General features: G+C 38.9%; 1 protein-coding gene across 1 annotated transcript in view; it reads left to right on the top strand.

Moving 5' to 3' along the window:
* Positions 1–14,174, top strand: part of LOC109928131 (actin-binding LIM protein 1) — a 233,631-nt gene that overhangs the window by 170,971 nt on the left and 48,486 nt on the right. Inside the window, exons 10-12 of the mRNA XM_048609205.1 lie at positions 701–856; positions 1,735–1,782; positions 9,555–9,590. Of these exons, the coding sequence (XP_048465162.1) occupies positions 701–856; positions 1,735–1,782; positions 9,555–9,590 (240 nt within the window). The remainder of the gene's footprint in view (positions 1–700; positions 857–1,734; positions 1,783–9,554; positions 9,591–14,174) is intronic.

Genomic DNA, 14,174 nt, shown 5'->3' with positions numbered 1-14,174 from the left:
CTGGAACCTTGTGAGTCAGAGGTGAGAGTTCTATGGGCTGAGCCAAAGCTGGTGTGGAAAAAGAAATAAAAGTTTCACGACGATTTCCCAGACAGCAAATTAAACATCGGTCGCACACTGTGGATCCAGTAATAAGCCTGCGATTGTCTCATTAGTATATTTGATTTTTCAATGTTGTTTCTGTCTTTATTAGGAGGAATATTATAGCAAAATGTTGCAAATTTGGCATCTTCTCATGAGGCTCTTCTTTCCCTGAAGGCAAGCTGCCAATAAGTGGAAAAAGAAACAAGGCTTGGCAGATATGTGGGAAAATAGCAGTCCCTTTGGCTGTTGAAGCTCACTTTTATCCAACTTCTCAGCAATGGACTCAAATATGCCTGAACCCCTCAGGGTGGACTTCTTAGGCAGAGATTGGCCATCTCTGCAGATGTTTGAGGTGGAGTAGATAAGGCTTCACTTTGCATTGATCCTTTTCAACACTGATCTGTGACAGTTTAATGCTGATACCACCAAGTAAGATGCACCCAAAAAACAATGCAAAAACTTACAGACTATATCATTTCAAACCGTGAAACCTATTATAGACTTGTTAGATATGAGACCACTGTTATTGGTTAACTTCATCTGACTTTGAGAAAAGTGAGCAAGTATCTAACTGCTTGAGTGATGCTGTATAATTCCTGTACGTCTTATTTTCCAGGCAAAAGTGGACAATGAGATTCTTGACTATAAGGACCTGGCTGCCATCCCCAAAGTTAAGGCTATTTATGACATTGAACGGCCTGACCTGATCACTTATGAGCCATATTTTGGCACCACCTTTGAGGATAGACATGAACGCCATAGTATGGGAGAGGTACAGTACAACAATAATGCGCTTAATATGTCCGTTTCAAAACCCAATATCACTCATTGCTCTGTATTTGTTCCATGATACCTTTTGGGTCAATTTCAATTCAGATGTAGATGATGGGACAATGACGGGTGAGAGGTCCTCTCCACCTGTTTTTTGACGATGCATTTTTGTGATTGCAGCCCATTTTGCTGTAGGAGGTAAACTGCTCCTGGGCAGTTTGCCATGTTGTAGGGTGAGAAGGTATACATAGAAGTCAGACACAGACTGCAGTGTGCTCACAGCAGCCCCATTAACTGGGTGGGCTGAATAAATGAGAGGTCAACAGAGTAGATTGAAGTACTCAGAAAATGTAAAGAATGCACACCAAGAATGAAATAGTTGAACTTGAAGGAGCCGTTAAAGTTTAAGAGTCATGAAAATAGTGAAACCGTTGCCAGACCTTCCAGTTCAACTCAGCTATACCCAGGATTATTTTATGTCACACTGTACATGGCTGTCTCCTGACCTGAACTACCAAGTTTGCGACCAGGTTCAGCAGCCATGGGATGGCGGTAATAACTGGATGATTTTATTTACATCCAGTTTTTGTGCCGTTACTACCATGTACACATCAGGAAATAGGCTGTAAGAAGATGATTATCAGCCCCTTTATTTCTCACACTCTAACGAGCAATAATTGTTTGTAAAGCTAACTGATACATTTTCACTGGCTCTCAAATTAGGAGAAAGCAGTTTAAAGTAAATGTTATTAAAGATCTGTCAATAAAGGGGCCTCTGTGTCTTAAAGCTCTGCACTTGAAATCATAGACCTCTAAAGGGACGAGTAGTGCAGGTTGACACTCAATGCCGAATGTTAAAAACTGATTCTTTGTTGACAGTCTCAATACGCAAGGAGTGACAACGGCTCGCTTGTTCAAAGTGAAATTGTAAGTTGGTGATAAATGACCATTTTGCACAAGAATGCTTGTGCAATGAAACTTGATTAACCTTCTCTGCTTTCTGAGCCTAATAGGTATGGTCGACAGAAATCTGCAGAAAATTGGGTTAACACTAAATAATGTTTCCTCAACCATATAAAATTTATTTGTAACTAACCAATACTTGAACTCGTGGGCGATAACTGGCCACTTGAAATTATTGGGGAGTTGCCAGTTTCTGTGATGTTCATAGAAAAACTGAAGCATTTTTCTGCTGACCATGCCAACAAGACTAACTACTACCTCATTGAAATAAAGGCCTGATTTTTAAGAGAACATGGGAATTTATTTATTGAAGTATTACATCCAGAGAACTTAACCTATTGTCAAAATTGTCTTAACTTTAAAGCAGTATTTCAATCTAAAGAAACATGACAAGTTCCATCTTCATTCTGGATAATTTTTTATCCAATTTATATAACTTCTGAAGGAACTTAACCCTCCAAGTTGTGGCTTGCACTGTAAACCTGCCACTGTGACTTCTCAAGGGAGGAGTTGAACCAGTGAGAGCTAAGGTGTAACACATACTTTCCCCACACTCATTGTATCACTCTACAATCAGTTTCAAAATTCACCTGTGGGATTTGAAAATACCTAAAACATTTTCATTGTAAAAACCCAATAGCTATATGACCTAGGTTGGTATACTGCAAGCTCTAAAAATCAGGTCCAAAATGAATTGTTATTGTGTGCGGCCCTGTATCTTTAAACTTTCTTAATGATTGGTGATAATAACAATTATGATTTGCTAGCTTCATGGCAAATATTTGTGTCAGGAAAGGAGAAAAATCAATAACTGAAAATGATTGCTATCTACACACCACCACGAATAAGATTGTGGATCAATGTTACATAGCAATAACTTAACTAAGGGCTAGATCATACTGCCATAAGTCAGGAAGGCCAACCCCCTCATGCTTTCGTAACATCAACCACAATTAAGTTGGGTGGGTCATCCAACATTGACTTGCCAGTTTCCAATAACATGGAAGACTGGCAGGTGCCAAAATAGGAAGCCCTTTTGAAAAAAAAACAAGCTGTTGAGCATGTTAAAAAGCCAATCAACAGAAATTTGTCAATATTCATTCCATTTTCGCTAGTTCCATGGGGAAAAAACACAAGGCATGAGGAGGATGTACAAAGGGCAGATGGAAAGTCCTACAAGTGGGACTAGTGCTGCAAATAGCAGCAGAGTCTCCTTCAGTGGTCCCCAGCATTACAGATGCCAGTCCTCAGCCAATTTGATTGACTCCACTTGATATCAAGAAATCATTGGAGGCACCGGATACCGCAAAGGCTATGGGCCCTGACAACATTCTGGCAATAGTAATGAAGACTTGTGCAAATGAACTTGTTGCTCTCCTAGCCAAGCTGTCCTAATACAGTTACAACACTGGCATCTACACACAAGGTATGTCCTGCACACAAAAGTAGGATAAATCCAATCTGGTCAATTACTGCCCTCTTAGTCTACCCTTCATCATCAATAAAATGATGGAAGGTGTCATCAACAGTGCTATCGAGCAGCACCTGCTCAGCAATAATCTACACACTGATACTCAGTTTAGGTTCCACCAGGGCCACTCAGCTCCTGACCTCATGACAGCCATGGTTCAGACGTGGACAAAAGAACTGAACTCCAGAGGTGAGATGACAGTGACAGCCCTTGACATCAAGGCTGCATTCGACTGGTGTTACAATAAGGAGCACCAGCAAAACTCCCTGCTGGTTGGATTCATACCTGATACATAGGAAGATGGTTGTGGTTGTTGGAGATTAGTCATCTCAGTTCCAGGACATCTCTGCAGTAGTTCCTCAGCATTGTGTCCAAGGCTCAACCATCTTCAGCTGCTTCATCAACCATCCCTCTATTGTAAGGTCAGAAGTGGGTATATTTGCTGATGATTACATAATGTTCAGCAACATTCGCAACTCCTCAGATACTAAAGCAGACCATATTCAAATGGAAGAAGATCTGGACAATATCCAGGCTTGGGCTGACAAGTGACAAGTGACATTTAAGCCACACAATGACCACCTCCAATAAAATTCAAACTAGCCACAACCCCTTGACATTCAATGGTAATACCATTACTGAAACCTCATAATCAGTACCTTGGGGGTTACCATTGACCAGAAATTTAACTGGACTTGCCATATAAATACAGTCGATACAAGAACAGGTCAGAGGCTAGGAATGCCGTTGTGAGTAACTCACCTCCTGACTCCCCAAAGCCTGTCCACTATCTACAAGGGACAAGTCAGGAGTGTGATGGAATACTCCCCACTTGTCTGGATGGGTGCAGCTGCAACAACTTGAAGCTTGACACTATCCAGGACAAAGGAGCCCACTTTACTGGCACCACATCCACAAGTATCCATTCCCTCCACCACCAATGCTCGGTAGCAGCAGTGTGTACTATCTACAAGATGCACTGCAGAAAGATTGTTAGACAGTGCCCTCCAAACTAAGGTACAGTTCCATCTAGAAGGACAAGGGTAGCAGATACATAGGAACACCACCACCTTTGAGCTCCCCTCCAAGCCACTGACCATCCTGACTTGAAAATATATCGCCATTCCTTCACAGTCACTGGGTCCAAATCCTGGAATTGGTCCCTAATGGTATTGTGAGTCAACCTGCAGCATGTGGACAGCAGCAGTTCAAAAATGCAGTTTACCACCACCTTCTCAAGGGCAACTAGGGACAGGCAAGAAATGCTGGCCACCATGGATGCCCATGTGCCACAAACAAAAAGTCAGAGCGACAGCATTTGACTATTATTACACGCTATTTCTTCAAATCTTATAGGCTGTTGAAACAATTAAGGTGTGAAGGAAAAGGGTCTTTAAATTGGTGGCCGTGAAGTGAAGTCATGAATCCCTCTCCTGCCAGACTGAAGTCCTACGTACCCTCTCCACCATAAATGCCTGGTTGGAGAACTCCTCTTCATAGCTTTTATTGGCTGGCATTCTGGCCAGGTAGTCACTAATTGGCTGGCTGAAATTTGACATGCTGAAACAGTGGAAGCAGGAATGAGCAAACATCACACCTTCCCATTCCACCTCCCTCACCCCTCTGGAAACCATAAATATATAGGAAATATTTATCCAGCCCTAAATATATTGGAAGTTGTAAACTGAAATTCTTAGCCTGTTAATAATAAACATTGCATTCATCTGCAGATTGCATACATTATAGCATATAACCATTGAATGACAAGGAGAAAGCCTCTGGCTGCTGCTTTTAGTGACAAAAGTGCCCAATGTGAAACTTGCCTCGCTTAATATTTCAATCATAGAAACATGAAACATTTACAGTGTAGAAGGAGACCATTCAGTCCTACATTTCTGTATTAGCCATAAAAGAGCTATCCAGACTGACCCATCCTTCCACCTCTTGGTCTGCACCCCTGCAGGTAGTTGAAAGTTGAAGTACAGCTCTATGCCATCATTCATTGCCCATCCCTAGTTTCCCAGAGGGCACTTAAGAGTCAACCACATTGCCATGGGTCTGGAGTCACATGTAGGCCATACCAGGTAAAGATGGCAGATTTCCTTCCCTGAAGAGCATTCATGAACCAGATAGGTTTTTCTTGACCATCGATAATGGTTTCATGGGCATCACTAAACCCTTAATTCCAGATTCTTTATTGAATTCAAATTCAACCATCCGCCATGGTAGGATTTGAACCCAGGTCCCCAGAACATTTGCTGAGTTTCTGGATTATTAGTTTAACAAAAATACCACTAGGTCATTGCCTCCGCATATACTATAAGATCCAAATAATTAGATGTGGGATGAAGGTTTCTGCATCCAGTTCTCCTTCAGGAAGTGAATTCAAGATCTGAGCACACCCGGGGAAATAAATTTTCCTTAACTTCTGTTTAAGTTTTCTTCTAATCACTTTAAATCTACATCCCATAGTTATTGACCTCTCTGCTAAGGGAAATAGGGCTGCCTGATCCTTTCTAATTATGGCCACATCATTGTATACACCCAGGGATATTCTAGTGATAACTTTTCCCTTTGGCATTTCTGAGCTTCATTCACTGAAGTCTATAAACAAATTGTACCTTACAATTTTTAAGCTTAACCGCAGCCCTTGGTGAAATATTGTTTGCTCCCCTGGGCTGCTACTATTATAATCCACCATCCTCTACCTTGATCCTTGGCTGTATCTTCCTGGTACCAACACTAAAGGAACTGGAAGCTCTAACTGCCTGACAGTTTTCATAACATGTTAGATATGCCAAAATCCATTTGCTGCCAACACAGAAATACAAGGCATTTTCTGTTTTTTGTTCTAATTTGACATTTATTGCTTCATCATCAGCCCAAACACAAGGTAACAGTCCCAACATTTGTGGCAGCAGTGTAAAACAAATGAGACATTACCGTTGATTTGAGAGGAACAGTGGATTACCACAAGAAGCATCTTCCTCTAACAACTGCTGCTGACACTGTTAGCCACTATTGTATCTGACCATGTACAGGGTAAATGAAACATTAGATGCCAGTGATGCGGTGTTCCACTTTATGCTTATTACACACTTTACTCAGCCATCAGAGAGAATCTGGAGTCATAAGCCAAAGGCTGCTCCACCAAACAGCTAGACTTTAATCGCATTTTAGGTAATTGGTTTTAAAAAGCCAGGAGAAAGAGAAGGAGGCTCTTTTTGAAATCAGCAAGTTGACATGATTTGGAATTGTTATACCCCCAGCTGATGGTAATACTGGATGAGTCAGTTTATTGAGTGGCACCTGGTTTGATAGCCATAAGTTTTAGTTTTGCAATTTTATTCCTGGAACCGTCAGTTATATTTACACAAGGCTGCCAGTGTACTTCTAACAAAGGATATAAATTTAATACACCACAGAAAAGAAACAAAAGAATGTAACTTGGAAAGAGCTTATCATAAACTACAAAAATGACAAATTTAGTCCTTTTCCCAGCAGTATGTTTTATAGACATTGAAGCATCATATCTATCTTCACTTTAAAATGTCATACTCAACTGAAAGAGTCCGAAATGTTTTCTTTTAGTAACTTCCTGTACATTAACCAGATACGATTCTTTCTATCCCTCCCTGAGACAATTAGACACAGATTAGTTCACTAAATTTTCTCTGATTTTGACTACTTTGAGTTTGCTGAACAGCACATCATCTGGTGTGGATTTTTTTTTTCTGAACTAAATCTGTTTCTTGAATCTGACACCACTTTCTGTAGGTCTTAAAGCTTACATAAGTAAATGTTTCAGCAATTATCTCACCAATTGGCTTGCTGGTCATTTAGCCCAAATCACGTGCTTTCTTATGACTGTTTTGGCACAAGGCTAAAAATGACTTCCTGGCCCTTTTTTTTTAAAAAAAATGTCCCAATCACAACCAAAATTTCAGTTAACTATGCTTTCAATTCCTATTTCCAAAACAATAAAAATATTTTTGAACCTGCAACAAAGGATGCTTTTTTTAAAAGAGTGATTGAAGTAGAATTAATAATAATTTTCAGGGGTGGAATGGATATATATATAAAAGGGGGGGAAAAAAAAGTCTGTGGTCATGTGACTTCCTTATATGCTGCATGCTGTGATTCTATATGATGTTGATATTGGGTGTGTCTAAACTTTGCAATCTCTAAAATTTATGGAGCCTTTTCACACAAAAGCAGGTCTATAACATACACCCAAGATTGTAGACTATTCTTAAAGAATGGTCAAAAAACATTTCTCCTGATGTGTTAATTTACCTGCATTAGGTATATCTTCACAATTTGTACACATAACAAAATTCACCAAGTTCACCTGTCAGCTAAAACTGTAAGGCTCTCTCCAGGGTCTAATTGTATATAAATATGTTACCAGTATTTAAAGTGGTGAGGCGCTGGTAACCCCGGATTCTATTAAGCTTAGAATCCATAGTAACATTTCTCCAATAGTAACTAAGACAGTGGTGGATTTCTGCTGCAAGTGGCAGGCTTGTTGCTGATATCACATTAAACACATCTTTCTTTCCATAAGCTTATTATGCATTATGTACAGTGGAGAAGATCAAAATTCATCAACATATAAGAAGGCAAGGTGCAGGAAAAGACCTTCGATAAGCAGCCAATATCCCAGAATGTAGCTCCATGAGTGCCACAGGATCTCTGCGCTTTTCCAAAATGATCATTCTCCATGTGGAAGTTGTAATAATGAGCACTGGCAAAGTAGTCAATTGCAGAGGCCATCATAGCTCAGCTAAGTTCTGTTGTTGCTCAATTTCACGTGCTGAGCTGCATCAAGATTTATTAGATAGCAAGCATGATTGAAAAATTTGTCTGATCTATATTTTCCATGTTCTAAGCCAAGAGTGCTGAGGCTACTTGTAACACACTGTGCCGATGTGAGGTCAGCTGGCTTAGCATAGCTTGGAGCCAGTGAACTTCCCTGTTTTATATGTCTAACTGTTACTCAGTACAGTGCCTTTATATACTGAGCTATTAGGGTGGACGCAGGCAACGCACACAAACTGGAGCAACAATTTGATTTGAAACGCTGCATGTTCCAAAATGAGTTTGAGGTGGGAGCAGTGAAGTTCTCTTAGCAGAAGGAAAATGTTAGTTTTCCATTGTTGCTGCATGCCAAAACTACTCTTGCATTTCTCCATTATTAGTTTTCTTTTCTACCTCTCTATTGTTAATTCCCTCTTGTAGCGAAGTTGAGGAAGGAGGTTCATGTTTGGTTTGAAATCTTGGTGAGCTGCCAATGATGTTTTGAGTACATTTAATTCACATGTTCAATTGCCCTGGAATGCAGCACTGATTCAAGAACAGAGATCGTTTGGGTGTACTAATTGAGTTCCACATATATATTTGTAGATATTTTCTAATCAACCTCTTCAGAGATGTTATTACACACCCCTAGAGTAGGTGGGCCTTGTGTGTTTATAAAAAAGTAATTATGACTTAATATTCCTGACAACCACGTTGCTTCTTTTAACTAATAAGGGAAAATTAGATAACCATTTAATTGAATGAATATAAAATACTCCTGAAAATATTCCTCCAGCCCACTCAGAGTCCCACTTGTGTTAATGTTAAAATTCATATTTACAAACATACATTTTATCATTCGATGCAATTTGGAAAATTTTTTGCTGATTAACATCGTCCTCCAATTTGGCTTCTTTAGTGCCATCACTGAACAGGAGAAGCTTCCAACTTGGATTACCTCTATTCATTTTCATATGAATTATAACTTCAAGGTCGTTGTGTAGCGGTCCAAATCAGGAAAAAGGCACCTTAGTAGTTGAATACACTGCATATTTCCAGTAAAGTTTTGACAGGATCACCTTTTACTAAATTGAATTACCCAAATGACAGAATCAGACAAGGAAGCTATCACACAGTGTACAGTGCATAGTTGAAGCTTCATCTGCATATGCACAATATTTTATTATGGCTGTTAAATAGGTGCTTGCCCTAGCTTATGCTTTGTTGATGTACTTTCTCCACCAAAATTGCTGATTTGCATCTGTATTGTTATTGCATAAATGTCGACATTTCTTTTATTGTAATGTAACTTTTGTTTTATCATAAAGTGTTTGTTTCTAAATATATATCCTGAAACAAATTGAGAATTTTTTGATGAGTCATTTTCTGAGACATCATCAGTTTCTGTATGATGTTACCAGGAAAATGGTTTTACATGTTTTATTTCTTTTCTAATATCTCACAGTCGCCAAGGACACTTTCCCCTACACCTTCCACTGAGGTCAGTAAATCCCTTCATGTTTAGTTCTCAGCCTTATCTTTTTCACAGTATTCATTCGCTTTGTGCAATGGTGTAGAATTCAGTAATTAGAATTGTGACATTTAGTCAAAATGTTCTTACTGGCTACTGAAACAAACACATTGCAAACAATAACATATGTTGCCAGATTTACGCTCCCCAACTTTCAATTTTATGGTAAAGTTGTAGAAAAATTATCAATGCTGGACTTACACATATAGGATCTGAAGGAGAAAAGATAAGGTAATACTTTGGGTTAAAGATGTATTATAATGAGGGTTATCACTCTGTTTTCACTTACCTTTGGTCTTAGTTGTAATTGACATTTTAGCATTATTTTATAATTTCTGTATGTAACAGTGTAAATGTTATCTTTTGTTGTAAACTGTGTAAAAAAAAAGTTAACTGTTAGTGACTGCTGTGAACATCTTTTTGGGTTTGTGTGACTGATCTTTACTAGTGAGCATGGCTAAATATGGCAAATATAGATAGGGGCTTGACCATTAAAGAAACGCCCGTTAACAACAAAGTGCCCATTAATTGGAGTATTCTATATTCAATATGCCACTGTTAAATTTCATTTTGTCTCTACAGTGCTTGTATTTTGTATTTTCACAAATGTAAAACTATTACAAATGTGAAATTATCAATGCAGTGCCATGACCTTAGTTTGGGTCTCTAGTAGTGACATAGCTTAGTCAGTAACCCAAGTTTCTTTGTCTGTATTATCCCTAGGAATCATCAATTCAGGGCCACTGATTTTTTTTTTTAGCTCATCTATCATCGTCATAGATTCAACATGGTTTTATGACAGGGAAATCATCATAGAATCCCCACAGTGTGGAAACAGGCCATTCAGCCCAACAAGTCTGCACTAACCCTCCAAAGAGCATCCCACCCAGAAACATCCCCCGCACTATACCTGTAAACCGGGATTTCTTGTGGTTAATGCACCTAACCTACACATCCCTGAACACTATGGGCAACTTAGCATGGCCAATTCACCTAACCTGCACGTCTTTGGACTGTGGGAGGAAACCAGAGCACCCGGCGAAAACCCACACAGACACAGGGAGGATGCGCAAACTCCACACAGACAGTCACCTGAAGTTGGATTTGAACCCAGGTCCTTAACGCTGTGAGGCAGCAGTGCTAACCATTGAGTTTTTTTTTAAAACAAATAGACATTACCCATCTTTAATTCATGAATCCTGGAAGTTTCAGACTCTTAAAATGAACACAGTAATATGCATATAGTGATATAATATCTATGCCATTTCCCAACGGACTGTATCAGTCTTAATTCTTATTTAAATCTCTTTCTTTAGCTCTCCTCCCCCATGATATGCAACAGTCTATTACTACTGTACTGTATAACCAGTTATGGTTAGAGAGAGAGAGCACATGGAACACGGTCACCGGTTTCCTATCCTTTGTTCCACATTCTGTATGCAACTTACCCAGTGTTAAGGGCTCACTGAATGGACAATGATCTTTGGCTGCCATTGGCTGTTTCGCATAATTCCATTATTGTTAAATGGTGTCATTGTCTAATGTGTCCTTAGTCTCACTCCAAAGTGACAGGTCTGTGAAAACCTATACCAGGTATCCCAGAAAATGTATTATTTTCATACCTTTAATCAAGCAAGACAAACCACCACTTACATACACAAGATAATCAGGCTTAATGCAGACACAACCAAAGATAAGTATAGATTATTCAATCAGATACTTGGCCCAGACTGTCAAGAGCATTACCTGATGTACGCTCTCAATTAATTAAATTAACCTCCACTCTCAAGCAAGCCATCTTCTGTTTTGTTTCACAGTTTCATGTATGTGCACTGCATTTGCCTTTCTGCACCGCTGTTATGTCTGTGAAATATGCCAAGGCTTGAAATAATGGAAAACTCAGGAAAGCTAGCAGCTTTTTCTTTTAATACCTTCACCTCCTCTGTCATCTGAAATTCTCTTCCAAAACCATTGCACCTTGTTGTTGACGTTTTCAAAGCTTCAGTAGCTAACTTCCTCCTCAGTGTCAACTTCCTTGTCTTGCAATGCTCTGAAAGCAGTTTAGATGCGATTTCTACCTGTGACTTTACTTTCAATATTAGTGAGTCATTATGAATTAGCTTTGCTTAAAGATTTTTTTTTACTTGGTGTTTTTCACTTGCCGTGCCAAAAGTACAACTGTAGTTATGGTGCAACATCCTTTCACTAGTCACTGAAGTAGAATAACAATTACTGTACTTCTATCAAACCTGGAACAAATGCTGTATTTCTTGGAGCTTTCTACGTCTCTGTAATGTTGACCAAAAGACAGCTCATAAAGAAGTTAAGAGAGTACTGTATTGAGGGGCCACTGTTTTTCCAAACCTATCTGAGCCAATGTTAATGGAGCATTATTGACTTGGAAATGAAAAGGCTATGGGGTCAAAAGTACAAACTGTTTTTCATAAGATTTAAAGTAATTAAAAATAGTTTTTCATTGAAAATGATGCTTGATGTGAATGTCAGTCAGTTTAAAAGCCTAAAATAAGCCAAATGCAGATTTAAATCAAAATAATAGCAGAAATGCATCTGAAGACACATTAGTTAGCTTGGCTTGCTGTTCTAGTGTAGTTTCTCTCCACTTGGGACAGCTGCAAGAACTTAAGAAGTAATAATGGCGAAGTGCATCACAGCTGGTAACAAGACCAGTGACTTGTGATAAAATAAATTGCATGATTCCCTAAAACAATGTGTGTGTTTGGAACACCCAACCATCTGGGACTTGGTGCATATTTCAAATACAAGGTTAATGATTCCAAATGACTTGTATCTAGATTGGAAAGAAAAATGAATCAGACAATTTGACAAAAACCGTGTCGAACGTCACATTGAAATTAGCCCCTATAATTCATTTAACAACCTGTTGGTTGTTTTCCTTGTCAGAGACAACTGTATAAAGCATATAGTTTTCAAAAAAATGAGACTTTTTGTATTTATGGGTGTGCCGGCCTAAGAGGTTAGTGAATGCAACAGCTTCAAAAGAGCTAACAACTCAAATACAGACCAACACAGAAAGTTTATCATGTGGTCTTTTACAGAAGTAATCAGACTAATGTACAATGGTGTTTTGGATTGTAGAGATTCCTACTATTTTTTTCCACTGGTATTGGAGAAAACAAGCCATAAATGCATGAAAAGCTGATAGGAAAAAATGAGTTTTGAAGACATGAGCAGTTTCCCAGAAAATGTTGCATTTTGATATGGCACACTTTGTAGTATTTTGTAGTCTACAATGAACATCATCTTTGTATTTTGTCTAGCAGGGAAAGGTAAGTTATTTAATCCCATTGAAAAACACACCCATTTTGTCATTTGGGAATTAATTATTTGCTTCATATTTGAAGTCCTCTTTCTCGGGGTAGCACCATATGATTTATAATTGACAGGAATGGTTTTACGTTTCTCTTTTCCAAAATAGAATGTCGAATATCAAATAGGGAATTCAGGTTTAGTTTTTGTGATTGTGGGGTCTTTCCAGTTAGAACTATCAACAATACATGTATAATTGTACCAGTCTTTCCTAGTTCCAACCATTGTCCAGCTAATTTAAATGCCCTTATACTTTAGAATTTCTATTTAAAAGAAATATAAATGGTGTTTTGTTTTCTGTACGTCATCACTTCCACCAAAAACTCGCTGATCAGTAATTCTACTCTTCACAGTGGCATGTTCCTTTTCCAATTTCAATTCTCCCCCAGTGCTCAGACAAACAGCAATTCTTCCCAACGATGTTCTGCCTTCCCCACTTGATGAAATAGAGCTAATGGGCTCAAGCCTTCCCTTTGAATGAAACAGGTGACAAAATGAGCTGCTTTGAGAAGTGTTTTGCTTTACCCCAAGATCCCATTCAAATTTATTTGCATTTTACAGCACTGTAAAACTCGATTTTTTTTTTGTTCTGGTTTATAACTTGGTCGATTGAAGAGTGATAACTTATTGCAACAACTGAATTCTTTTTTTCACAGAAGAGAGTATTTTAAATTTCCGAGCCCCTTCAGCTTCGGTGAGCTCAGTTGGCTGGCAGGCTAGTTTTCAATGCAAAGTGACAGCAGCAATGTAGGTTCAGTTCCTGTGCTGGCTGAGGTCACTGTGAAAGCACTGCTGCCTGAACCTCACCTGAGGTTGAGCCACCCTCCGGGTAAGCTTATCACCAGTCATCTCTCTCTAACAAAGTACAGACCATGGAGACTCCCTTTCGAGAAATTTAATTTCAAAATACCGAAAATGACATTTGAAAATACGCAAGAACTGTTTTTGACTTAAATTGGTGTTAATAATCAGTTTGTAAGTAATAAAAATAACAGTCAAAACATTGCAAATGTGCCTGTTAGTGTTCGAACACCCAAAACATCCAGCATAATTTTTTGCAGCATCCTCAAAGGCCAACAGAAAAGTGTGGTAACACCCAATGGCGATGAATTCATCCTGGGTTGTAGCCAATTTTGTGGGAGGCTGTTCATTCCAACCTAGTGTTTTTAAACTTAGTGCAAAAGATCTCATAAACTCAAGTTTCCC

The sequence above is a fragment of the Rhincodon typus genome, chromosome 20 (assembly GCF_021869965.1).
Source record: "Rhincodon typus isolate 14 chromosome 20, sRhiTyp1.1, whole genome shotgun sequence".
Classification (NCBI taxonomy): Eukaryota; Metazoa; Chordata; class Chondrichthyes; order Orectolobiformes; family Rhincodontidae; genus Rhincodon; species Rhincodon typus.
The sequence above is the reverse complement of the archived record's forward strand: the minus strand, read 5'-3'. Positions and strand labels throughout refer to the sequence as shown.